Source organism: Haliotis asinina, chromosome 2 (assembly GCF_037392515.1).
Source record: "Haliotis asinina isolate JCU_RB_2024 chromosome 2, JCU_Hal_asi_v2, whole genome shotgun sequence".
Lineage (NCBI taxonomy): Eukaryota > Metazoa > Mollusca > Gastropoda > Lepetellida > Haliotidae > Haliotis > Haliotis asinina.
This window is the reverse complement of record NC_090281.1, coordinates 32,430,249-32,457,375: the sequence shown is the minus strand read 5'-3', so window position 1 is coordinate 32,457,375 and position 27,127 is coordinate 32,430,249. Positions and strand designations below refer to the sequence as shown.

Below are 27,127 nucleotides of genomic sequence, written 5' to 3'. Positions count from 1 at the left end.
GATCGCCGATGCGTGATACTTAGCGGTTATTAACATCACAGACCGGTAACTACGAAGTGGCCCAAGTATGCGGTTGATTAATATTTTGCAATGTAATTGGTGAATTTTTACCAACTTGGGCAAATCATAACTTTTTCCCAGCCTTTCCGATAGGATTCCAGTTCCTTATGCATCATAACGTTAGTACCTCTTAATGCAGCGAGAATAGGAGACGCGTCGATAAGTCAGTGGCGGACGACCTAGTTTTTTTCACAGACCTCAAGAGTGGTAATACCTGGTGGATCAAGCAGTTGAGAGATGAATATGATGTTTGTTTGTTTGTTTGTTTGTGTGTGTGTGTGTGTGTGTGTGTGTGTGTGTCTTTGTGTTCATTTAAAAAGAGCAAGCATTCATTTGTATTATTTTTCAGCCGATACCCGTAAGTACCGACAACAGGAAACGCCAGCACATTATTATCACAACAGTGTGGATGCTTACCAAGAACACATATATAAGTAGGTTTAACTAAAATCATTAGGGACCATTCATAATTTATGGCGATGATGACTTTTATGGAGATGATCGTATGTACACCTCCCCATCCCACCCAACCCCCAACCTCCCACCGCCCCATTGTAATGTGCAAAACCGATGCCCCCCCCCCCCACACACACACCCATCACCAACACACTTCCAATACCTGTCATATTGTTAAAATCCATGCCTCGCCTTACCTCTCCAAAAGAAAATGGTACCGCACCCGACGCCATAACTAATGAACGGTCCCTTACTGATCTAACAGATCTTTAACACACTTAGTACTAGCATGATAGGTTTGAGTATCAGCACAATATTACCAAATCATTGTGGATACATAAATAAATAACACATTATAATAAGGAACTTTCATTAAAATCATTGTTGATCTAGCAGATCCTCGGCGAACACAACTTATAACCAGCACAATAATGCTAAACATTTTATACGTAGCCATTTTGTGCGCAACACCCATTTAATTCCTGGGCACTTAGCTCTTAACACATTTACTGCATGGACACTGGCACTAGACACACTTTATACAAACACGTTCAATAATTAAAGCCTTGGCACGCAACTTATGTTATACTACATGCATTTTGTACATCAGTCTTGTTGAGATATATCTACTTATACTATCTTACACTACATGCATTTATATATAAACATAAACATTTAAATAACAATATTTTGAATATTTGCTTGGACCCATGGAGATTCGGACTAGAATTTATCTGCAGCAATTCCATGCTTCGTCTAGAAGGTAACAGACAGAATCGGGGGTCAGATTGAGGTTTGTTTAAACTGTCACAGGGTTGTCTGATCCAGACACATTATTCATATACCGCCGTCATATAGCTGAGTATTGAGGAGAGAAACGTTCAATAGTTGTTTGAATGAGTTATTGAAATGTATTCTCAAACTGACTGTCTTACTCCTTCTGAAGGCACCGGTCATCTGATGACACACATCGTGTCTCACCCATTGACTCGCTGCGTCTTAACCGTGGTGCACTTCCGGAACGTGGACAGGTCTGTGCATCTTCAAAGGTGCATCCTCGTCCATTTGAGGGATCACGCTTTGTCCGTTTGGAGGAGTAAGGTGGATCTTCAGAACAGGTCGCCTGGCGTTTCCTTAGATACCGCAAGCTGAAACATTGAAATTTGTGTTACATTTGTTGGTATTTAACTTTCAACATCTATGTATTCTACAACATTGTCAATCTAAATTCAATCTCTGGGTCAGATTTAAATTCGACTAAATAATGCTGAATAACAATTGGCAATTGTAATGTGAGAAACAATTTCATGCAATCAGATACGTACATGCAATAACAACGCACTTTGATGCGCTATTTTAAATCCCACAGTCCAACAAATCTCACCTCTTCATCACTGTAGCTCTGTGTTCAGTGCAGCACATGTCAAGTGGAGTTCGCCCATCTCTATCATGGATGTAAGGATCTCCTCCAGCCTTTATCAGCTCCTGAGCAATGTCTAGTCGTCCAATCTCACAGGCATAGTGAAGTGGTGTCCGCATGAAGTCATCACATGCATTAGTATGGGCATCATGTTTCAAGAGATGTTTCACAACCAGTAAACACCTTCCAATACAGGCATAATGCAGAGGTGTTTGTCTCCGTGTATCTGGGTTATTTGGCATAGCGCCCATAAGTAGCAACTGTTCCACAAAGTATGAATTTCCATTTTCAGAGGAGCGATGAAGGGGTGTTTGCTTGGCAGAGTTACTAGTATTTACTGCATTACACGCAATCCTCGGATCAATGCTTCCAAGCCAGTCAATTATAACCCTGAACATTTCCACTTGTTCTGATCTACACACTTCATGAAGAAGTGTGTCACCACTTCCACTGACGTCAAGACAGAGTGTATGGGGCAACAGGTACTTGACAATCTGTACTCGTCCAGCCAGATAGGCAACAAATATAGGCGTGTTACCATCATTGTCTTTGATAGTTGTATTTGCCCCATGCTCTATCAGAACAGTGACTGCTTGGCTACACAAACGACTTGCCAGATGCAGTGGTGTTGATCTGTTAACAGTGTCCTGGTGGTTGATGAAATCATCAAACTCTTCACCGAATGATTTCCTCAACCACATGACATCTAGTAAGAGATCGACTATGACACCATGGCCACATTCACATGCAATGTGGAGGGGTGTCTTGCCATGTGTATTTCTCATGCTAAGATCTTTGTACCATGGAAGTAGTTCACCAACAATTGCAAGTTCGCCTGTGCAACAGGCTACATGCAATGGTGTATTTCCAAAGTCGTTTTGACAAGGGTCAGCGTCAGATACCAAATAAGGTCGAAGAATTGTTACAACGGGTGCAACGTTAACATTTGGTTTGTTTGTAAGTCCATAGAAAAGAAGATGAAGAGGCGAATCACCTTGAAAGTTTCTACAATCTACAGATGCACCGCCTGTTAATAACGCCACTACAGTGTCAAGATGCGTATTAAAAGAAGACAGGTGAAGTGCCGTTTCATTGTAATTGTTCTTATCGTTAACGTGACTTTGACACAGTAGACTGCGAACAGCGGATGAGTACCCGTGATATGACGCAACATGAAGTGGCGTATCTCCGTCACTATTTTTAAGCTTTACACAATCTTTCTTATCGTGTTTTAGAAGATAGTCAATAGCACGAGTACTGCCTGTCTTTGCGGCAATATGAAATGGTGTGTTGCCGTGATCATCTGTCATTTCCATTACGTTGCTGCACCTGATTAAAACATTCAACCTGTTTTTGTTGTCCATTGACTCACAGAGGTACATCCAGATAGTGTTTTGCATTCTACCATATTGGGTCAACTTTGAATGGGCGAAGAAGATCCGAACAATTTTGTGATTGCCTCTCCTCATTGCAATATCGAGCGGTGTTAAACCTTTGTGGTTTCTTATCCATGCCAGATTAGGAATGGTATCAAGAAGGAACGTACATACTATGTGTTTATCATAGGAACACGCCAGGTGGAGGGCATTGTCACCTTCATCTGTTAAATGATCGAGATCCATTACTTCTTTGAGTAACATCTGAAGAATAGTTATATGCCCCCTTCGAGATGCTATATGGCACAGCATTTCCCCATCGTTAGATTTTATACAAAGTTGTTGTTTGTTTTCTACACTGAATTTCATTATGTTTTGTAATGTTTCCACGTCTCCATGTTCACATGCTTTGTGGAAGATTGTGTAACCACTTGAATCGACAGCAAATGAATCGGTAGCTGACGGCAACAAACAAGCAACTACATCCATGAATCCAGCATCATATGCAAGATGTAAAGGAGATTTACTGGCATAGAGATGACTGTCATCCATGTCTGACAGCCATCCAGCACTGTATGCTATAAGTATACTAGCTACATGATCATGACCACAGTCACAAGCTACTTTGACTGGAGGTACAGAAATAGAATCTCTGTCTGGTTCATCAATCACTTCAATCACAGTTCCTGTTTCTCTCATAGTTACCGTATCATTCAACTTTTTCTCAGTTTGATTTGAAGCTGGAGTGTTTTGTATGGTGCATCCTTCAATAATATGTTTTCTCAACTGACACACTGACCAAGAAGAAAGAAAAACTTTTGTGACCTGCGAATTACCTTTCTCACATACTTTCATGAGCATGCTTTTACCATACTGGTCATTTTCAAGCACATCAGCACCTTGATTTATAAGATACTCTGCCAGGACAAAGTGGTCACCATCCATTGCGGCATGCAATGACGTCATACCCTCAATTCCACTTTTAACTGTCTTTTGAATGTCTTCTATGGATTCTCTTTCCTCTTCAAATATGTCACTCAAAGACACGGAAAATGGGGAAAAACACTGAAGGCCAATTGAGGAAATGCTAGCTCCATTTTCTATCAAGTATTTCGCCACATGGAGATGACCTCGTGTACAACATGCAGTCAAATAGTTACTGCCATTTGCTCCCGAGATTTCGGTCTTAGCCCCCTTTAACACCATTACTTTGATAACATCAAGGTGGCCCTCTACTACAGCTGATAGAAGAGGTGTGTTGTTGAATTTGTTTCTGAGGTTTGGATCTGCATTATGTTCCAATAAACACTCAGCTATTACGTCATATCCTCTTGCACATGCTATATGGAGAGGACTGCGTCCTTTATGCCCATTTGCATTTACATCTGGATTTGATGAAAGTAACGCATTAACAGTTTGCACGTTTCCTGATTCACATGCATGATGAAGCGGAGTATCACCTTGACAGTCAATTTCATTTGTTGCAGCCCCTTTGTTTATCAAGTGTTGCACAGTTTCTGTATGACCCGACCTTGCTGCAAGATGCAGACAACCTTTCAAAGACACATTTGAATCGCAATTAATTAAATCTTTAACTATATTCAAATATCCTTCGGAGGCAGCACACTGAAGTGGTGTCTGTTTGTCCATATTTTCAACATTACCAGCGTGGTGATATCGAATGAGAAGCCTCACGCTTTTCTGACACCCTCTCTCAGCAGCAATATGCATCGCAGTTTCTTTCTTGCAGTTCGTCAGAGAGCCATCAACACCACGTTCTAGTAAGGTGGCAACACTGTCGGGAAAGCCAAATCTCACAGCATGATGAAGAAGTGAGTTGCCATCAGAATCTACACTTGCCAACAACTTTTTGTGAACATTTTCAGATACAAGTTTGAACACATGAGCATTATTTAACATTGAAATTGGCACATGTAACAATGAAGTTGTATACACGAGGATTGATTTTATGACAGTGAAATTATTACTTTCCATGGCTGCATGAATAGGCGTTTTACCTTCATTGTTTACATGGCATGGATTTGCACCATTCTCTAATAACACTTGCACAGCTGAATCTCTTGCATGTCTGCAACATATATAGAGACCAGTGCTCCCAGATTGATCCACATGATCTACATGTGCCCCAGAGTCTAACAGTAAGTGTAGTATGTCAATGTTTCCTCTTTCACATACCAAATGAAGGGATGAAGATACAGCCTGATCCGACCTGCACATTTCAAATTGTAACAATAATCTGACAATGTCAGTATGTCCTTGGTAACATGCTTCATAAAGAGGTGTCGTATATTTCCTATTTACACCGGTATAATAGAAGTCAGGAAGCAAAGTTCGAATATGTGGAACTTTGTATCTGATTTTATGTTTTTTGTAAGTTATGTCATTACAGAATTTGTGCAATAAATAGTCGACAATAGCCGTATGTCCATATCTTGATGCAATTATTAGACACGAGTCCGAATGGTGACCGGATGGATATTTCTCAAAATAGCGTTTTACCAAATCTGTGCTGCCACATGCAACAACCTTGTGGAGGAGGGTACCCTTTACATCAAGAGTATTGAGTAAATTAAGTATTTCAATGCATTTCATATTTTTAAAACCTTTCGCTGCTGTGAGGGTATTTTGGAAACAAGTTAAATTACACATTTTCGTTAGCAATAAGAGAGCTTGCGGTGAGTCAAGGCAGCCTAATCCTTTAAGGATGAATTCTAGACTTAAATCTGGAGGAAGTATCGGTAGTAGCATCCTAAATACAACGAAATGTTTGTTTCGAAGAACCCACTTGAGAAATGACGATATCTCGTTATTGCTACTCACATGTTGCCATTGTTTAATGGACCGTTGGATAAACTGATAAACGTCTGAGACAAAAAATCCCTTTCCACCATCTCTTACAAGTAGTAAATTCCTATCTATATCGGCATCTGACACAGTACCTGTTTTCTCCAGCAGCAGCTTAACTATCTCTAAATGTCCATATTTACAAGCTCTACCTAGTGGTGAATACCCATCCATGTCGGTACCAGTCACACTAGCTCCTTTCTCCAGCAGCACCTTAACTATCTCTAGATGGCCATTGAAACAAGTTCTAGCTAGTGGTGAATACCCATATATATTGGTACCAGTCACACTAGCCCCTTTCTCCAGCAGCACCTCAACTATCTCTAGATGTCCATTGAAACAAGCTCTAGCTAGTGGTGAATACCCATCCATGTCGGTACCAGTGACACTAGCCCCTTTCTCCAGCAGCACCTTAACTATCTCTAGATGTCCATATTTACAAGCTCTAGCTAGTGGTGAATCCCCATCCATGTCGGTACCAGTGACACTAGCCCCTTTCTCCAGCAGCACCTTAACTATCTCTAGATGTCCATTCAAACAAGCTCTACCTAGTGGTGAATACCCATACATGTCGGTACCAGTGACACTAGCCCCTTTCTCCAGCAGCACCTTAACTATCTCTAGATGTCCATATTTACAAGCTCTACCTAGTGATGAATACCCATCAATGTCGGTACCAGTCACACTAGCTCCTTTCTCCAGTAGCACCTTAACTATCTCTAGATGGCCATTGAAATAAGCTCTAGCTAGTGGTGAATACCCATCCATGTCGGTACCAGTCACACTAGCTCCTTTCTCCAGCAGCACCATAACTATCTCTAGATGTCCATTCAAACAAGCTCTACCTAGTGGTGAATACCCATATATATTGGTACCAGTGACACTAGCCCCTTTCTCCAGCAGCACCTTAACTATCTCTAGATGTCCATTCAAACAAGCTCTACCTAGTGGTGAATACCCATACATGTCGGTACCAGTGACACTAGCCCCTTTCTCCAGCAGCACCTTAACTATCTCTAGATGTCCATATTTACAAGCTCTACCTAGTGGTGAATACCCATCCATGTCGGTACCAGTGACACTAGCCCCTTTCTCCAGCAGCACCTTAACTATCTCTAGATGTCCATATTTACAAGCTCTACCTAGTGGTGAATCCCCATCCATGTCGGTACCAGTCACACTAGCTCCTTTCTCCAGCAGCACCATAACTATCTCTAGATGTCCATTGAAACAAGCTCTACCTAGCAGTGAATACCCATCCATGTCGGTATCAGTCACACTAGCCCCTTTCTCCAGCAGCACCTTAACTATCTCTAGATGGCCATTGAAACAAGCTGTAGCTAGTGGTGAATCCCCATCCATGTCGGTACCAGTCACACTAGCCCCTTTCTCCAGCAGCACCTTAACTATCTCTAGATGTCCATTGAAACAAGCTCTAGCTAGTGGTGAATACCCATCCATGTCGGTACCAGTGACACTAGCCCCTTTCTCCAGCAGCAGCTTAACTATCTCTAGATGTCCACTTTCAGAAGCTGTAGCTAGTGATGAAAACCTATCCATGTCGGTACCAGTCACACTAGCCCCTTTCTCCAGCAGCACCTTAACTATCTCTAGATGGCCATTGAAACAAGCTGTAGCTAGCAGTGAATACCCATCCATGTCGGTACCAGTCTCACTAGCCCCTTTCTCCAGCAGCACCTTAACTATCTCTAGATGGCCATTGAAACAAGCTGTAGCTAGTGGTGAATCCCCATCCATGTCGGTACCAGTCACTCTAGCCCCTTTCTCCAGCAGCACCATAACTATCTCTAGATGGCCATTGAAACAAGCTCTAGCTAGTGGTGAAAACCCATCCATGTCGGTACCAGTCACACTAGCCCCTTTCTCCAGCAGCAGCTTAACTATCTCTAGATGTCCATATTTACAAGCTGTAGCTAGAGGTGAATACGCATCCATGTCGGTACCAGTGACACTAGCCCCTTTCTCCAGCAGCACCATAACTATCTCTAGATGGCCATTGAAACAAGCTGTAGCTAGTGGTGAATCCCCATCCATGTCGGTACCGGTCACACTAGCCCCTTTCTCCAGCAGCACCATAACTATCTCTAGATGGCCATTGAAACAAGCTCTAGCTAGTGGTGAAAACCCATCCATGTCGGTACCAGTCACACTAGCCCCTTTCTCCAGCAGCAGCTTAACTATCTCTAGATGTCCATATTTACAAGCTGTAGCTAGAGGTGAATACGCATCCATGTCGGTACCAGTGACACTAGCCCCTTTCTCCAGCAGCACCATAACTATCTCTAGATGTCCATTGAAACAAGCTCTAGCTAGTGGTGAATCCCCATCCATGTCGGTACCGGTCACACTAGCCCCTTTCTCCAGCAGCACCATAACTATCTCTAGATGGCCATTGAAACAAGCTCTAGCTAGTGGTGAAAACCCATCCATGTCGGTACCAGTGACACTAGCCCCTTTCTCCAGCAGAAGTTTAACCGTTCTAACATGTCCATGTCCTACACATTCTGATACAATATTGGAATCACACATGACAACTTTTGCCGAGCTTATATTTACCAGTATCCTAACCACATCAACATTGTTTGAATATGCAGCAATCAAAAAAGGGTGTTGGCCATCCACAGTAACAGACCTATCGGCATCATACTGCAACAGTAACTCAATGATATCGGTAAACCCCGCTTTACACGCTTTATGTAAGGGTGTATCAGACCCATCGTAAGGGAGAGGATAACCGCTTTGACTCAGTATCACCTTAGCGACGTCAAGAAATCCCTCCTTACAAACTATATCCAGTGGCATTTCATTCTTGTAATTCAGCATTGTGCAGTCAGCTCCTCTCGCCAACAGCATGGATACATTATCTGATTCCCCTCGCTCACAAGCAATATGCAGGGGCGTATTTCCTTCTGCATCCCCTTCTGAGATGCAGCATTGTCTTGCAATCAGTGCCATGGCATCGCGGTTACCTGATCTACAAGCAGAGTGTATTGGTGCGTTGAACATGACATCGTGGAGATTTAGATCTGCACCATGCTGTATCAGACATTCCACAACATCTATATTCCCTTTAGATGCAGCAGCTAAAACAGCAGTACTCCCTGGTAGGAACGGTTTGTTGGTTCCGGAGTTTTCGACTAACTGTGCATTGACATCAAATCCACTCTCCAGGAGATAAGACACAACGCCAGCATGTCCGTAAAGACTGGAGAGGTGGAGGGGAGGTAAGGCATGGGTGTCATATGACTCAATAATTGTCAGAGAGCTTTCCATATTGTGTGCAATGCCCGGCAGGGTCAGTTCACTTTTAGGATTCTTCAGACGGTGAGTTAAGTCGGTCTCTATGCAGAGTAACTGCACAATGCTGGAATTACCAGAAATACAACATGGTGTGAGACAAGCCGCCTTTTGGTTAGCTGTTAAGCAGAACGACAGTGATTTGAACAGTTCAGCATTGCTCCCAAAGCACATCCAATGGATGAATGTTCCCCCAAACGTTCTGTCTGTATTTTCCAAAATGTTTTGGATATCATTAGATTTTAACTGATTTTTAACTGCTGTCAAGAACAACAAATTGAAGTGAAAATAGCCAAAAGAATCGTGAGACAACACTAACGCTAGATTACTTTGCAAAACTTCTTTTGCAAATCGTCTTGCCAAAGCCTCAACCATTTTCCTCTTTAGACACACATAGAACCCCCCATCTTGTTCATGTACCCTGATATGAAGGTAGATGAATTTCAGATCGATAATGTCAATGTATTCTTGAAGATGATCTGCAATCACTGTAGTGAGTGTTCGTTGTATGCCTGTATTCCTAAGTATGACAAGTGTGTTCTGTTCTGATATAGAGACAAACTTTTCTAATCCAAGGAACGCATTCCTTATTTCAGTGTTTGTAGTTGCCTCACAGTTACATAGCTGACAGCCCCAACTGAGATATTCTTTCAGTGGGGAAGTATTTTCTTGGTCATCAAGAGCCGTTAAGGATAGCCGTCCTTTCATGATGCAAACAAGTGTCAAGGCTACAAAGGAAGACTTTTGATTTCGGAATAGGTCTTCACAATATGAGCGTAAGTCTTCTGGACACAATCCTGAAATAAAATAAAGGTATTATGACGAATATTGAATCATGAGTACATTTGGTTCACATATCGGAAAAAACCAACATATATGAAGCTTGACTATACTCTCCTCATAAATAAACGCATAATGAAAATCGCAATTTCATGTAGCAATGCATTAAAACGTGATTCAGTTTACAGATGGGTTTGCTCTGTTTATGAGTTCTGTAGTGTTTATGTCTTGAAACATCACAACAAAACGCACCATCAATAAAGTACCCGTATTTAACAGCATGATTTTCAATTTCGGAGTGTAGTGATATAGAATACACAATTCACATGTAATGCACGTGAAAGGTAAGGATCAGATAGTCTCAAAGATGGGTGTAAAAGTTTGATGCTGTCTGTCCATTATTCACTGTATTTGGAATATTATTGACTACGTTCTGCGCAAACCATCAGGAACAGGTTGAGAGAGGCTGGTTTACGTGTCAGGAGACCATATTTTGGTCCTGTACTTCGACACCAACATCGTCGACATCGAGTTCAATGGTGCACCAACTTTCAGGCCCGGAACCTGCCGAATTGGCGTAGAATCTGGTTCAGTGATGAATCAAGATTTCTATTGGAACGACGCAATCATCTGCCGTATGACAAGTGATTTGGTGATGATCCAGGGCAACCTAACAGCTCAACGGTACTGTGACAAAATCCTTGATCGTCAGAGGGAGTTGTTTCAAAAGGACGATGCCAGGCCCAACGTCACTGTGCTCCCATGGACTAAACCCCGATCGAACATATGTGGGATGTCCTGGACAGACGGGTGTGACGACGTAACCCTCAGCCCCAGACAATTCAGCAGCTCGCTCAGGCACTACAGGCAGAGTGGGCTGCGATTCAGCAACATGAGATTCTCAGACTTATTCGTTTGATGCCGAGGCCATGCCGTCCAGTTCTGGATGCCCCCGTGGTCACACTTGGTATATACTTCATACCACCACAAGTCTCCATGTGTCACTTAAACTGACTAACCTCGAGTTGGTGCCAAAGACGGACAAATCTACATTCTCAGTGTGCAATTTCGCTATATTCCATTGACGCATAAAGCCTACATGATATTTCAAAATAAACATGAAAATAAAGCTGAAGTTCGTATATGCGTTTTTTGGAGAGTATACATCAATAAAATACTTCATATCTGAAACTAAATTAATGTTAAATGTTTTGAAAAGAATGCTGATATAACGAAAAGTGCCAAGACAGGTCTAAAATGAAAGGTACACAATCCTGAAAATATAGGACCATTATGGCAGGTCTGTGCAAACGCTGAAACATTGAGTGTAAACATAAACGCATATTATGAAGCTGAAATATATCAATGAGATAATGTAAGCTAAGTGAACGTTATTTGTTTTGAAACAAAATGCTGTAATAAAAAGTGCCATACACGTCTCAGAATGAAAGGCAGGTGAGAAATACATATACTGACATTTGTATGAAATAAGTGATCACATGATGGATGTGTGATACAGAGAATGATGGCGTTCGGTTCAAAATAGATAATAAATACTGTCGCCGTTTAACTCCACTTAAGTGTGAGTTTGAGTCAGTGATTCTGTATGTGTGATAGTGTGTGTGATAGTTTGTGTGTGATAGTGTGTGTGCGTGTGTGTGTGTGTGTGTGTGAGAGAGAGAGAGAGGATGTGTGTGAAGGTGAGAGTGAGTGAGTGTGTGTTTGGGTGTGTGTGAGAGAGAGAGAGTGAGTGAGTGATTTTGAGTGGGTGGGTGTATTCCCAGAGTATCCCCTCTGTCTATTACGTAAGAACCACATTCAGGGACCACAGTTCGTTAAGAATGTGTGAACGTGAGGGTCAGTCTGGAACAACTTGTGAGTTGTCAAAACAGAAGAGTCAATCTGCTGATGTGAATAGAAGACAGTAGGAATAATCTGTGAACGTTGTCAAAACAAAAAAAGGTGGCTGCTGATGCTGGTGTGAACGTTACTGCTGCTGGGAGTAGAAGGTATTAACTTCATAGTACAAAGTGAGAGGGCAGTGAGATTCTGGTTTGTGCAATAATTTATCTTTAATTTTAATGCTGTTAACTGCTGGTCTGAAGACGGAGTTTGAGTATTAATCTATCTTGTGAGTGGGTGAGAGAGAGAGAGAGAGAGAGAGAGAGTGAGAGAGAGAGAGGGAGGGGGTGAGAGAGTGAGTGTGTGTGTATGTGAGCGTGCGCGGGAAAGTAGTGAGTTAGTGTGAGTTAGAGTGTGTGTGTGTGTGAGCGAGAGCGGGTTGGTGAGAGTAAGTGAGTGTGTGTGAGAGAGAGTGTGTGTGTGTGAGAGAGGAAATGAGGGAGAGTGAGCGTGTGAGAGAGCGAGTGAGTGTGTGAGAGTGTGTGTGTGTGAGAGGGTGAGTGTGTGTGAGAGAGAGAGCGAGGGAGCGTGTGAGAGTGAGTGTGTGTGTGAGAGAGGTTAGTGTGTGTGAGAGAGAATGAGTGTGTGTTTGAGAGAGCGTGAGAGAAAATGAGGTATAGTGTGTGTGAAACAGAGAGATGTGTGTGTGTGTGTGTGTGTGTGTGTGTGTGTGTGTGAGTGTGAGGTGTGTGTGAGTATGTGTGTGCGTGTGGGTGTGGTTCGACGTTACCAAACAATCTAGAACTGTACTTAAGTTTTTGTTCTAACCGAAACGCAGCGGTTCAGCATCATCCGTCAGATGACAGAGTATTCAGTCTAATTGAATAATTGTATTAAATGTTGACATCTCGACTAAATACATTTGCTTAACACCGAAGTTTATTGAGTGATAGTATTCATGCTGTCCACTGGCTTCTCTACTTACGACGTATAATAAAATCTCTCAATGAGACCATATATTGATATTGTTGCCGTACTAAGAAGAATTTATCACAGTTCCCTTTGAAAGACCTCATGTTTCACTTTAACCAACTGTGAAAACTACTTGTATTTATGTTCATTTGTCGGTAAGTTTTAAATATGACCTTATTGTTAATTCTCATAAGGAATTAATTTAAGTTGTATAGCGGACAAAATTAGACGCGAAATCAACAATCACAGACTCTGTAATAACGTGAAAGGACTTATCTCCCTTACCTGATGTATCATCCGGATAAGAGGACACCATGTGACCTGTTGCTATAATCTCCACTGATCTCCTGTCTTCATTGTTGTGACTACCATCTGTTACAATAATGTTGGTGTTGTCAACCAAACCTCCGCGTTTATCTAAACGTTCTTCTGCAATATCAGTCGACGGTTCCACTTCCACGTTAGACATATCTCTCAATAGTTCTTCACAGTTGACACTTTGCTTGTGGAAGTCGATGGCAGATGTTTGTGTCGATGTCCTCTCCAGAACATCCTGCGCTTCAACGTCTTGTTTGCTGGGACTGGGGATCTCTACGATTTTAACCTCCTCGGAAGAGGGGATGCTGTTTTCTTCAATGTCGTTCGTCTCTACGTCTGCTGCATCTAGAAGTTGTTGTTTAACATACTCCCGATATCCAGATACGTGACAGTTCCTCATAATAGCAGGACAGACACCTGACAGCAGCGCCTCCGCAGCCTGCAAGGAACATTAATACCCTTGAAACATCTTTATTCATATCATGTTGCTGAGAATCTCTTGCTTCTTCCTCATAGTTAACTAAAATGAGTAGAATAAATTCTTTTACATTTATGTGAGGGGTTACTTCATAAAAAATACGTGCTTCACTCACTTACCATAAGAATAAACACACCACAGCTGCTGCCGTCAGTTTGTGGGAAGACAGGACCATGGGCTTCCCTCCAGACAGAAAGATTCTCTTTCGTTTCTCGAGTTCTACATTCCATGTACGCCCTGTAACCAAATCCGTAAAGGTTTTCTGCATAAAGTCTGTCTGAAAACACTGATCAATACATTGATACTGAAGTCTAATCTCAAATGATCATGAAAATGAGGTTAACAAGAAGAACGATTGTAATACAACTGAAAGGTATCACAACCTCATCTTAATTCGTACTTCAAGGAGCTCTTAAGGTTCAGTCTTCTTTATATCTGAGACCCTTTCTTTTTTTGAATTTGCTCTTTTGGCTAATGTTGAACCAGGTCACTATGCACATGACGAGGCTAAAATGTAACATTCACTCTACGTTGTAATGCCTACTGTAGCGGAAATGAGTGAATGAGTGAGTTTAGTTTTACGCCGCACTCGGCAATGTTCCAGCTATATGGTGGTGGTCTGTAAATAATCGGGTCTGAACCAGAGAATCCAGTGACCAACAACGTGAACATCGATCTGCGCAAGTGGGAACCGATGACATGTGTCAACCAAGTCAGCGAGACTGACCATCCGATCCCGTTAGTCGCCTCTCACGATAAGAAGAGTCGCCTTTTATGTCAAGCATGGGTTGCTGAAGGCCTATTCTACTCCGGGACCTTCAAGGTTCAATAGTGGAAATGAACCTTGAATGCTAAGCAGAAAGGACATCATCTGTATTAAGAGGAGTAACCTACGGAACCTTTCGATCAATGATGTATAATTTAATAAAGTTGCATTTTGACACTAATTTGCTCGCATGGTGCTTATGTGGATATGCTGAGATGACATGATAAGACACGTGTCTTACCCTCCGAAATTATTGGAAATATAAGAACATTCCATCCTCAGTCCACCCATCCTCTAAATGATATCAAAATAAATAGTTTTTCAAGCATGCTCTTAAAGTATGTCAGTTTCAAGCGCTGAAGTTATATCGACCCATGTCCTAATGATATACGCACACACAGCATTGTTCTAAACATCTGGCGGTTCTTACTTCCAGTGCTGAAGAATTTCTCTCTGTGTACTGTCTGAGGGTTTTGAGTTAATCACGCACACATCCCCATTCCTTATGTTCGCAGCAAGCAGTATCCAGTGACTGTGTCGACATATCGGCATCAGAATCCACGTATACTCCATCAGAGGCACCTGAAATTATTAACAAAATGTGTTATATATAGTCACGGTGGCTACAGCCAGGAAATATACTGACAGCATATACTATCATACAACATAGTCATTAGACTAGTGGACGAGTGTAAGCAGCCATGGTACATCAGGTCATTGACATTGAAACAGTTTCAAGACATGGTTATGTTAGCCATATGCGAGCAACTTACTGTACAATAAACAGTGATTGCTCCGTGCCTACCTCTTTATACAACCACTCTCCATAATTCTTCTTTTCCCATAATTTAGCAAGGAAACATTCGAAGATAAATACTTTCGTGCCCTCTTTAGAGAATCGTTCTTCCAACACATGCAGGAAGGCATGGATCACCTGAAAAATGTTAAATTTCATGTATAAGGATTTTGTATTGTTCATTAATGTGAATTAAGGGTAGCGAAAGCGTAGGGCCTTGAAGAATCCTGCTTGATTGGGGTTCTTGAAGCAACGAGTCGATATCAATCTGCAAAGTACGTAATGTAAGACTTAGTGACATTAAACTCCAGTTACGGTGATATTAGAACTGAGCAGCAAAATATACATATTAAACAGTTTAATCAGATAGCATTTACAGTTGAAATCACTACTGAGAAAAAGGAAAGGTGTTAAGAATAGTAAAGATGACAGTTTTGTAGTTTTGCATGAAATTAAGTTGGTCCAGTATTAGATAGATCGAGGACTGCAATCCTTGGAAAGGTTATTCTGAAATACCTGCATAAGCTGGTAACGAATGTGATGATTATAAACATAATGCGTACTGTTGTTTAACTCTGCACACAGTGATATCAAATACATCCACATGAAATCTTACATTAACCATCACATTTTTCACCCAAGATTAATGTAGGCAAAACTATTTCTGTCTGTCTAATATTAAGCACAATCTGAACGTTTTATGAATTTGATGGAAAATGGTTTCATGTCAAGAAAGAACTTACGCTATCGTCAAGCCATGATGATTCGTTCAGCTTTATAAAGTCCTGTCCAGTCACTGTATATCTGCCAATTTTGAGGCGTACATGTTTTGATACCTCAACACTGCTATCGTTGCCCACAGGATTTAAATGACCTGGTCGTTCCTTGAGAGTTTCCATAATTTGAACAACGTCTGCTTGCATTTTAAATGCTCCTAACACTAATGATGCAAGTAAAGGAAGTAGGTGACATGAGTTTGTGTTTTGTTGACAAATTGAGGAAACATTTTCAGTTTTGAGAAGAAGGTCAGTGGTCATATTGAAATCAGCCATCCATAGATTCCTCACTTGTGTGATAAGTGTGGAAGCTGTAATAGGTAGAGACGATGAAAACCACTGTGAGCAACTATCTTTGATACAGGAGTTCCCAGATGACCCATGAGTAGATGCTGATGATCGATGTTCATCGGCTTTGTGTTGCTCATAGGATTGCTGCTGATGTACATTCCATGTACTCTGAATTTGGAGGAGTAGTTGAATAATCTTCACAAGCCTGCCATCTTTGACAGTGGCGTGAATGAATTCTTCGAGTGACACAGGTTGTGTGTTTTCACAGCTGACATTCGCAAGCGCGGGAGGACCTGGTGCAGTTTCAGCCAATTTGACATCTCCTGGTGTCTGTACTGCGGTGTCTGAATTTGGCTGTTTGTCTTGACAAGTGATTTGACAGGTACCATCCCTGGAAGGGGAACACACCAAACCGTTTTCCCTAACCGTCTGCAAGAGATCATCATGTGTGATAGAACTGCTGGACGTAATACGTTGATCTTGGAGAATGGTTTCAAGGAAATCAACAGCCTCTGATGCTTCTTGGTCTGTGTCTTCTCTGCGTATAGTCTGTAGTACGTTTGCTCCATCACCCGTCAAAGGATGAAGATGATCTGATGTCTCTGATTGTAAAGTTAGTTTGTTATCAGCACCTACAGCAGATAATGCTGTGTTGTATTCTAAACCAAAGTCTAAAGGTGTCTGTATCTTTCTTACTGGAAGAACATGACTGTCTTCTGCTGAGCCCAGATTGTCTTCATTGTCAGGAGAATGAGATGATGCTCGAACTGTTGGCTTACAGCCTATGCGTTGTAGATTCTTTAGCCTTTTCGGTTTTTTCCTTTTCCCTTTCTCGGGGCCTATTTTGTGGTCCACTTCAGTGTCGTTCTTTGAAGCAACTACAAGATTGCATAGGGTGGGCTCTCCAGTTTTGTCCAACCTGTTGGGGTGACCTTCCTTTATGCAGTCTTTTTGCCCTCTGTATCTGGTATTCATGGCTTGAAGACGTGATCGTGGTTTATATACTTCTGGAATATCCGAACTAGCAGCTTGTCGATTCAAAGAAGTTAAAGTGTCTGTGAAATTACTGGAAACATCTTTGATGGCTCTGATTACAGATGGGCAAAGTCGAATGTATGGAACGGATGCATTCTTGGAGTTGCCATGAGGAAGATCTTCAGCAACTCTCTCATCTCCAATGTACTGAAATAGCACAAGATGATTGTCTTCTCCTAAAAGGATGTAGGCTTGCTTCTTAAACCTCTTGTCCTTGCCTGCCCTGGTCTTTATAACAAAGAACAACTTCTTGAACTTTGGATCTGCCTTGGGTTGTTCTCGTGTGGCATCGTGGTGGAAGTGGTATTGGTCACATCTCCAGTCATCTGCGTGAACATTAATCTTACAGCTTAAGTAATTTTCTTATTTATGTGAGAGGGAGAATTACATTAATTTTCTTTTCACAAGGACAGGTAAGAAATGCAAAACTGCAGAATGTAATGGAATACTGGACATTGTTTCCAGAAGGTAAACATATTTTGATTAGAAACAAATTATCCTTTAGAAATTGAACGTGTTTATAAATAATGACCACAGTATTACAAGAAACCCACGTCACAGAGATCACATCTGTAAAAGAGGATTTAGTGTTTAAACCCATTTTTAAACTAGACAATGAATCACACGTTAAATGAGTTGGTGAGTTTAGGTTTACGTCGTCAGTTTCAGCAATAGTCTAGCATTATCAAGGCGAAGGACATCAGACATGGACGTCACACATTGCACCCATGTGTGGTGGTCTTCTCTTTCACCCGTGGCTGGCCTACCCAACCGCCCCTCATATGTTAAAAATCAGTGTGGCATTTTCAAATTGACAGTGTGAAAAAAACAAATGACACGGTTATAAAGATCATACCTCGTTTGTTGACATCAGTGAAGTGATAGAGAAAGACCTGTCCTGCCCTGGGTTTTACGGGAGGTTGGGTGGTGACTCTGCTGAAGTCAGGATTTCGGAGGATGCCAAGCACTTCCGTGGTGGTGAATGGTTCGTCTTTGTTGGTATACGGTCGGCTGAAATGTATCTCAGTTTCAAGCAAACAAGCATTGCATCTTCCTAACACATCATTATCATGAACCTAAATACATAATCAGAAATGGTTTCATGTGTCTGTAGTTACAATTTTCTAAATACTACATAAACTGATCATCTAGATGTTTCGACACCTTGCCCGTTTATTCAGGTCATGTGACTCTTCGATAAACCCATCTATTTCTGATAAACAGGAATGTGGATTATTCCCGAATGAAGTTCCTCACAAAGTTGTCATAACTGAATCTGCAGATATTTATTATGGATGTGACATGCGTTCTGTCGCTTTGATGTATTTGATAGATCATGCATACTTCGAGGGAATCATCTGCTGCAGATCCTGCTGTCGTCTTGATGATGGCCCTGGGTTCATTTCTATGTTTCCACTGAGAAGCAACAGAAGCCCGATGACTAGGAGAACGTGCCGCGGTCGACACGAGAAGCTTCCCCCTCCTGCTGCCATGACCTGAGTGGTGTCTGTCTTATGGCTCTTGTTGGGTTGGCTGTATAGTCCAATCCGGGCTCTCCAGGTTTCTATGGTTACGCCCATCCTTGTCCGGTAGGGTACGCTTTTTCAGAGAGGTGACGATCTGTATATAAGTGTGATGGAGTCTGTTTTATTCAGAAGCTTACAGCGTAAGGTAGTATCCACATTTCAAGCTGCATATTTTACTCTTTTTACTGCAGTGGTAAAGAAGCCAGTTGTCTCTTTTCTTGTCTTTACCATACATAATTGAAAATATGAAGAATTTTAATTTGAATTTTAAACTTCGGATGTAGGTTGCCATAATGCAAAAATACTGGTCCAAGCTACTTTACATATACATGCCCCCTGCAGCGATATGAGCGTTTCGAAATAGGGGATACCTTCGTAATTATGAAAAATGTTTTTGATGGCATACAACTGAAAACGGCTACATATTATAGTTATCTCGGTATCATGTTTTCTACTAGGCTGTGTTGGATTGTTTGCACTAAGATGCTTGGGGCAAAAGCCAGTAAAGCCTTATTACTTATAAAACAATTACAACATAATTTTAGAACTACTATGTATTCCCATCCATGTGTTATTTAAATTGTTTGACTGTAAAATACAACCGATACTGTTGTACGGGACAGAGGTGTGGGATTTTAGGAGAGAAGTGTTGTTCAAAATTTCATAACAACGGTTGTAAATTTATTTTAGGGGTAGGTAAACATATATCAATAATGCTGCATCAGCTGAATATGGAAGATGTAGTATGAATGTAGATTATCATCTTAGATGTGTTACATTTTGGTGTAAACTATTAAGAATGTCTAATGATCATTATCCCAAACAATGTTATAGTTATATACTTAGACTGGTTTCTGTTGGTAGGATTACGTGGGTTTCTCAAAAACGAAAGCTCTTAAATGAATATGGATTTGGTAATGTTTGGCTTTCCCAAGATATCGGAAATGTGCCATTATTTTTAACATTATTTAAACAGAGATTAATTGATTGTTCAAATGAATATATTAGTAGCTATGTCTTGGAATCATCCAGTCTTGTATATTTTAAATATATTCTATCATCATTGGACCCGTGAAGGTCCCGGGGTAGAATAGGCCTTCAGCAACCCATGCTTGCCATAAAAAGGCGACTGTGCTTGTACGAGGCGACTGACGAGATGGAGTGGTCAGACTTGCTGACTTGGGTGACACATGTCATCGGGTTCCGAATTGGGAAGATCGATGCTCATGTTGTTGATCACTGGATAGTCTAGTCCAGACTCTATTATTTAGAGACCGCCGCCATATAACTGGAATATTGCTGAGTGCGGGGTAAAACTAAACTCACTCACTCACTCACTTTATCATCATTGCCGTTTGACAATCATATTTTAAGAATTAATGTAAGAGACTTAAGAAGATGTTTATATTTGTTAAGATTCAATGCATTACCGTTACGATGTAATATTAAGTGGGAAAAAACTATGAACTCTGATGTCATTTGTAGGATTTGCAATAGTAATAGAAACGAAGATGGGTTCCACTTCCTATTTGAATGTGATACGTATGCAACGCTTCAAAAATCATATTTACTTCAATGGAATAATTCTTGTAAACTCATAAAGATAATAATTTCTAATGACAAGTTACTTTTATTGAATTGTGCTAAATTTATCAAATCAGCACTTAAATGTTGATCTGCTTTATAATGACAACACAAATGTCTGCCTATTGTCATTATGCAAAGTATCATTTACATTGTTTTTGTACATGGGTCAGTGGCCTACAAACTGAAATAAACTTCTTCTCGTGCCCCCTACCCTCTAAGTGTTTGTAACACTTGACGGAGACGGCGTAATTTGCAAATTCATATAAAACCGGGGCAGGCTGACCCGATCCTAGCATGCCATATGTTACAGGTAGTATCCAGAGCGGATGAACTGGTTCATTGGCAATATGTGTTTAGCAATTCAGTTTTGTCTGTAACACCAACAACACGTGTTTGACATTGCTGATCTATGACTATTCAGTTGCAACATGTGAATTACAAACACATGTTAAACTTTGCTGTATATCGAGTGCTGAACGCACTCAGATCAAAAGGCTGCATAACAAGGAGATTTTCCTTTCATGTCGAGGAATATTCCAACAGCTCAAGTCTTTGAGATTTACACTGTTGCTTGTGTGGTCAAAGTTATAGCATTCAAGGACTCAGTAAGGTTTTCAAAACGTTTATTGTGGACAAGAAATGAATAGTTGAATCATAAGTGAAGAAAAGGCAATTCATTTGCTTATTTAGACCTGTGTCAGGTGTTCTACATTTTTCTACATGTGAAAAACTGACCAGCCTTGGCATGTGTTTATAACGAGTGAGATCAGTGAGGCAGGGTACGCTTGCCTTTTCGTGAATCCCTGGAATCATCACATTTTGACAGATACCTGCTCCTAACTGAACATTCCACTCTGTTTTCTGCAGAAAATTCTCATATATGTGAGAAGGTATTTGTAGGTAAGATTGTCATTATTATCCAGGTCACTCACCAAAGTAGGTTCCGACTGAGATCTTGTTTGAAGGGGCGGATTGCAATCCACACTACAAGACACTTCGCAATACGCATTCCCAATCAAATTTGACTCGACTGCCAAGGTACAGTTGATTTGTTCCTCTTTGTACTGGGAATCAGGCAAGGACTGATTTTGGTACAGTATGGTTTTTGTTTGTTTTGAACACTGAAAGTAATAATTGTTCTTGGATTTCCCTATTAATTGTGGTGTGTCCTCAGTTACACCTTAATGTGACAATCCATTCCTGTAAAGCATTGTTTATGGCAATGTTGTGGTACATTTAGTTAACAAGCTGTATTGAAGTTTATACTTTAAAAATGATCACTGGTTTTGCTGAAATAGATTTTGTTATAGAGATGTGAGAATATCTGTAGCAATAACATCTATAACCGTGTCGTATAGAAATCACTGATATCATATCCAACATGATCTGACTGCATATTTGATTTATTATTTAATTTGTTGATATGATTTGCCAAATATGTATTTTTGTTAAACTCTTTATGCGATGGATATCAAAACTGAACGTGCATCTGCAAAATGGAGCTGACGGAATATCGTCATTTATAAATGTGAATGTGATATTTTGAGTACTCGGCTCATTTTAGTGTGTAGTTGACCTAGGTATCATTGACACAACATGCAAAAAACAGCTATGAATGAAGACTGGAGTGAAACCAGCTGGGAGTTGTCTAAAAGACTGCACATGTACATGCACTGATGTGGAAAACCTACACTTTGAAACAATAGCAAGCATAACTGTAAAACTATCTGGAGAATCAAGCAGTATGATACAAGTTTGTTCATAGAATCACCGGTAATTTCAACTTCACGTTTGATGCTATTATGTCTTAAAAGTCAACATACAACGAAAAATGATCCGTAGGATAATAAAGAATGTTCGCGACAAGTTCTGTGCATTTACTTACATATCGAGCGCGAGTCCCATCGGTTAATCCATTCATTTATGAACTCGTATAACTTCATGGTGCTATCATAAGGAACACTGTGCAGGTGTCCAATGTCATAAGGATGTCCATATTTGTCTAACTTGGGTCATGTGACTTGTGATCATCCAATCACCGTCAAGCAGTATGTCATAGGTGTGTTCAATATCCGTGTTTTATGAATTGATATTTTGAATTCGAAAGGAGTCGATTACCATGAATATACGTCCTCTCTCCTTTTAACATATCTGGCAATATGGAAAATATATTCGTAACATCATTTCGAAAATGTAAAAGACACGTGGACACACAAACAATTTGTGGAACAGAAGAGATCCCTATATTAATTTGATCTACCCTGACAGAATTATAATGAGATCACGTGATATGCAATGTTCAACCACACCCACCCGGTATTGTAGGACAATACGCGTATTTTAACAGGTCCTAATGTTATGAGTTTTTCTTTTGATAACACACGCTCCTTATTTGTTTGATATGTATGTCGAGGAAACTTTACAATATATGTTGGTTCATGCTATAAAATAATCTCTGTCCACTTTACTGATCCGAGTTCAATAACTGATAAAGGTATTATAAAGAGACATGCAATTTGCTGTCACACTCACTTTCTCCACAAATCTGGCGTTATTAATTTTCATCTGCTAGCATACCAGTTGCATTTGTTTCAGCGAGTGAGTGAGTAAATATTTATCGGCAATATTGCAGCAATATCGTGACGAGAACAATTAATAATTACATTGTATATCAAGAGAATTAATAACGAAAACCTAGTTGACGAAGAACAGTAAAACCAATAGTGTATGACAGATATCGATTTTAAAACTAGCAATTAAATCTGAAACAGTTCAACTATAGAGGACAAAACAGCATAAAAACGGGCTATTCCTGGCCAACAATTGAAGTTAGATCGCCATACTAGGGACCATCGTGTATCTATTCGAAAGATGTATTCAGGAAACTAAATATTACATCAAAGTACGGCTATGTGGCTGGTACGTCATACTGGCTTAACAGATCCGAGGTTTTGGAACCATTTTCTGGCCCTAAGCCATGGTTTACAACAAAGTCGTAGTGACTTTGGTATCGAGGCTTTATGAATTCCCTTATTTTGAAAGGAATAAATTGTTATAAACATATCTAAAGGAACGGTGTTAGATGAGGGGACAATACATCTGTATACATGTGTTAGTTTGCTTGAGGGTGTTACAGGGAAGAAGTATAAACATAATAGAGATTATAGTTTGGACCTGGCCACAGGAAAGTCACAGGCCACAGGCATATAGAATGGCTGAACGCTCCTGATAATACGGGCTTAAAGTAATCTTTATCGATTCCAAAACTGTATCACATATCTTGAAAGTACCATAAACGGACATTTGCGTCAAAGCACCCATCAACTATATACCTTGCTATGTATTACATTTCTTAAATATAGCCTTAATAGCATTTCATAACAAAGTTCATTTGAACATGAAATGTACAGGAAATGTTCACTCCTGCATAAGTTCGGAAAATGGAAGCGAACCTTGTAGACATATGCTCGACCACAACAGAATGATAATATGATCACGTGCAAATCCATTTCACCACCTTGTTTCTCCTGAGCTAAATGTGAATTTATCTTTCACCCAGAATATTACAGAAATTCTCTATTATTCTCCTTTAAGGTTTGGTAGGTCGTTTACAGGATGTGTAGTTACATTAAACAAACACCTAAAATTGATTATTGAATACATAGGGCGTGCAGCCTGAAAAACTGTCGCTCAAAGATTAAATATACAAGGTGTGTAGGGGACTCGATTGACCCCAAAGGGGAGCTGTGTAATATCATCGATCCGACACTTTCCAACAAACATGGGTTAAGGAAGCAACGCGCACTGTGATATGAATAGACCTGGAAAATCATGCTATAATTAGTCCCAACTAACACTAATAAGTAACAGCATGAATACTGTTTAGACCATCATCACTAAGGAGCATGGCATGGGTTTGTAAATAGGAGCAATATGATATCTACTTCAAGTTAACTCTCGTCCTGTCACACAGTCAACATGATTTAAAACAAATTTCTTTGCTACTGCTCACATTTCAAGATCGATTAAAGGGCCTATCCATTAATAATCCATTCACTTTATGAACTCAGAGAGCCTATTTACTCCGAGGCACCAACGCGTGAAGGTGTCATAATGAACACTGTCTCTGTGCAAGATCAAGAACAATGTCGTGCATGTTGTTTTATGACTATCACGAGAAGAGTGAGTAATCAGTTTGTAAATGAAAACAATGTGATTTCAACTTCAGAGGAATTAATCTATCTCTATCAGCTCTGATCCAATTGCTGTAGAAATCAGACGAACTTTACTTTATTCAGGGTAAGGTTTAAAACTGAGATCACCTGACATGCAATATACAACCTAGATATGAAATAAAAGCTAAGTTATGAAAGGATACACATCATGAAAGAAAAGTCCAACCATGTATACTCACAAATAGGAGTAGCGATTTCAACATGGAGTTTCCTCTCGTTTTCTCTCTCATAAGGTCAAGATGCAATGTAATGAGATCCGTCCGATAACAGTGAATATTCCCTGCATATGCTAACATTTAGGTTCAAGTACTCACATCTCCAGGTCGGTTACAAAACCCATCCGCTAGTCCATTCTTATTAGGACCTCACTGACCCTAATTACTCTCAAGTACCCCGGCTGAACACAGTAACTAACTTCTTGTTCATATCATTATGAACACTGTCATTACAGCAAAGTGAAGTGTGTCCTCCATATATACCCGATTGGGGACATGTGACTTGTGTCATCCAATCACAGTCAATCATGATGTCATAGTGTACAAGGACTACGTGCTACTTTCAGTGTCCGATCTTTATGATTTGTGTTTGGAAAAGGAATCGATTACCATATCTTCATTCCCGTATCAATAATAACAAATCTGACAAAGTAGGAAATTGCAAGAAATGTGTACACACAAACAAGTTGTGAAATAGAAGGGATCTCTATATAGATGTGATAAACTCAACAGATATCCAGTCACATTCTAATGATCCAAATGGACTTGTCTTAACCGATCCGAATGTTATGAATTGATTCGAAACATTGAACCAGTGGAAAATTTTTATATATTTGTGTTATCTTTCAAATCTTATCTTGCCAACCAAGCAAAATATTAACACATAAAAGAATTATCAGTTTGAAACCTCTGTGTTTCTAGTTTGCCTTAAACATCAAAACTGGTCACGCCAACGAGGAGTTATCTGAACTGTGTAATGCCATGGGTCCGATAGTTTCCATGAGGAGGAAGGAATGCGCTATGACTAGACCTCGACAACCCAAGCTATGATTAGATACAACACATACAAGGAAGTAATAGCATGAGTGCTTTTGGTACAATCGCCACGAAAAAAGGGTATGCTGTGAGATTTTTTTAAGTGGAAACAAGAGTGATTTCAACTTGACGTTTTCCCCCGTCCTGTTATAAAGTGAACATGCATTAAAGTACATTTGTTTGATATCAGTGAAAATCTGCTACAAATTTATGTTCAACTACTCACATTTCAAGAACGGTTGCATCCAAAAAACCAATCACTTTATGAAGTCACAGAGTCTAATTCTGAGGCATCAGGGAAGTATACAGTATAGATCGCCTTGTTCATGTCATGTAATGGACACCGCCATGACAGCAAAGTGAACCATGTACTCTACACGTGCCCGGCTGGGGACACGTGACTTGTGTCATCCAATCACAGTCAAACATGATATCATAGTGTACAAGGACTACGTGCTACAGTCAGTGTCCGATCTTTATGATTTTGTTTTGAAAAAGGAATCGATTGCCATATATTCATTCCCGTATCTATTTAACAAATCTGACAAAGCGAGTAATGTACAAGTAATGTATGCACTCAAAGAAGTTGTGAAATATAAATGAACTCTGTATAGATTTGATAACCTAAACAGATACCTAGTAACATGCTCATGATCCCAATGTTATGAATGACTTCTAAACATTGAAACGGTGGACAAAATTTATACATTCATGTTATCTTTCAAATCTTACCTTGCCAACCATGCAAATTCTTCAACAGATAAAAGATTTATCTGTTAGAAACCCATATGTCTCTTGTATAGTGGCTTGATTGGACTATTTCGTGAACAGCTGTCATACAATATTCAAGCATAATCTTGTTTGTCTTTAACTTTCAAACTAGTCATACCTAACAAGTTCCAATTTTTAGGAAAAATATGTCATTAATATTGAGTTATAGTTTCTTCCAATATCCTAGCTTAAGGAAGGAATGCGCACAATGACGCGCATAGACCTGGACAGCCAACCTATACTTTGGTACAACTCGCGCTAACTAAGTAATAATTTTAACACTATCGCCTTAAAAGGAATATGGTATGGGTTTGAAAGTGGAACCAATGTGATTTCAACATCAAGTTTGTTTTCATTCAGAGAATAAAGTCAACATGCATTAAACAGATTCGTTTGATTTCAGTGAATATCTGCTACAAGTGCTACAC

The 27,127-nt window shown here is 40.2% G+C and overlaps 1 protein-coding gene across 1 annotated transcript; it reads right to left on the bottom strand.

Annotated features, from left to right (window-relative positions):
* Nucleotides 1–879: 879 nt before the first annotated feature.
* On the bottom strand, nucleotides 880–26,303 carry LOC137274149 (uncharacterized). The gene is made up of 10 exons (XM_067807171.1): nucleotides 26,155–26,303; nucleotides 18,894–19,169; nucleotides 18,406–18,560; nucleotides 16,191–17,875; nucleotides 15,457–15,585; nucleotides 15,082–15,233; nucleotides 14,005–14,122; nucleotides 13,375–13,846; nucleotides 1,901–10,292; nucleotides 880–1,664 (listed from the first exon to the last, which is right to left on the bottom strand). The coding sequence occupies exons 2-10, from the start codon at nucleotides 19,127–19,129 to the stop codon at nucleotides 1,448–1,450; spliced, it is 11,556 nt and encodes a 3,851-aa protein (XP_067663272.1). The 5' UTR covers nucleotides 19,130–19,169; nucleotides 26,155–26,303; the 3' UTR covers nucleotides 880–1,447.
* Between the last annotated feature and the right edge of the window lie 824 nt (nucleotides 26,304–27,127).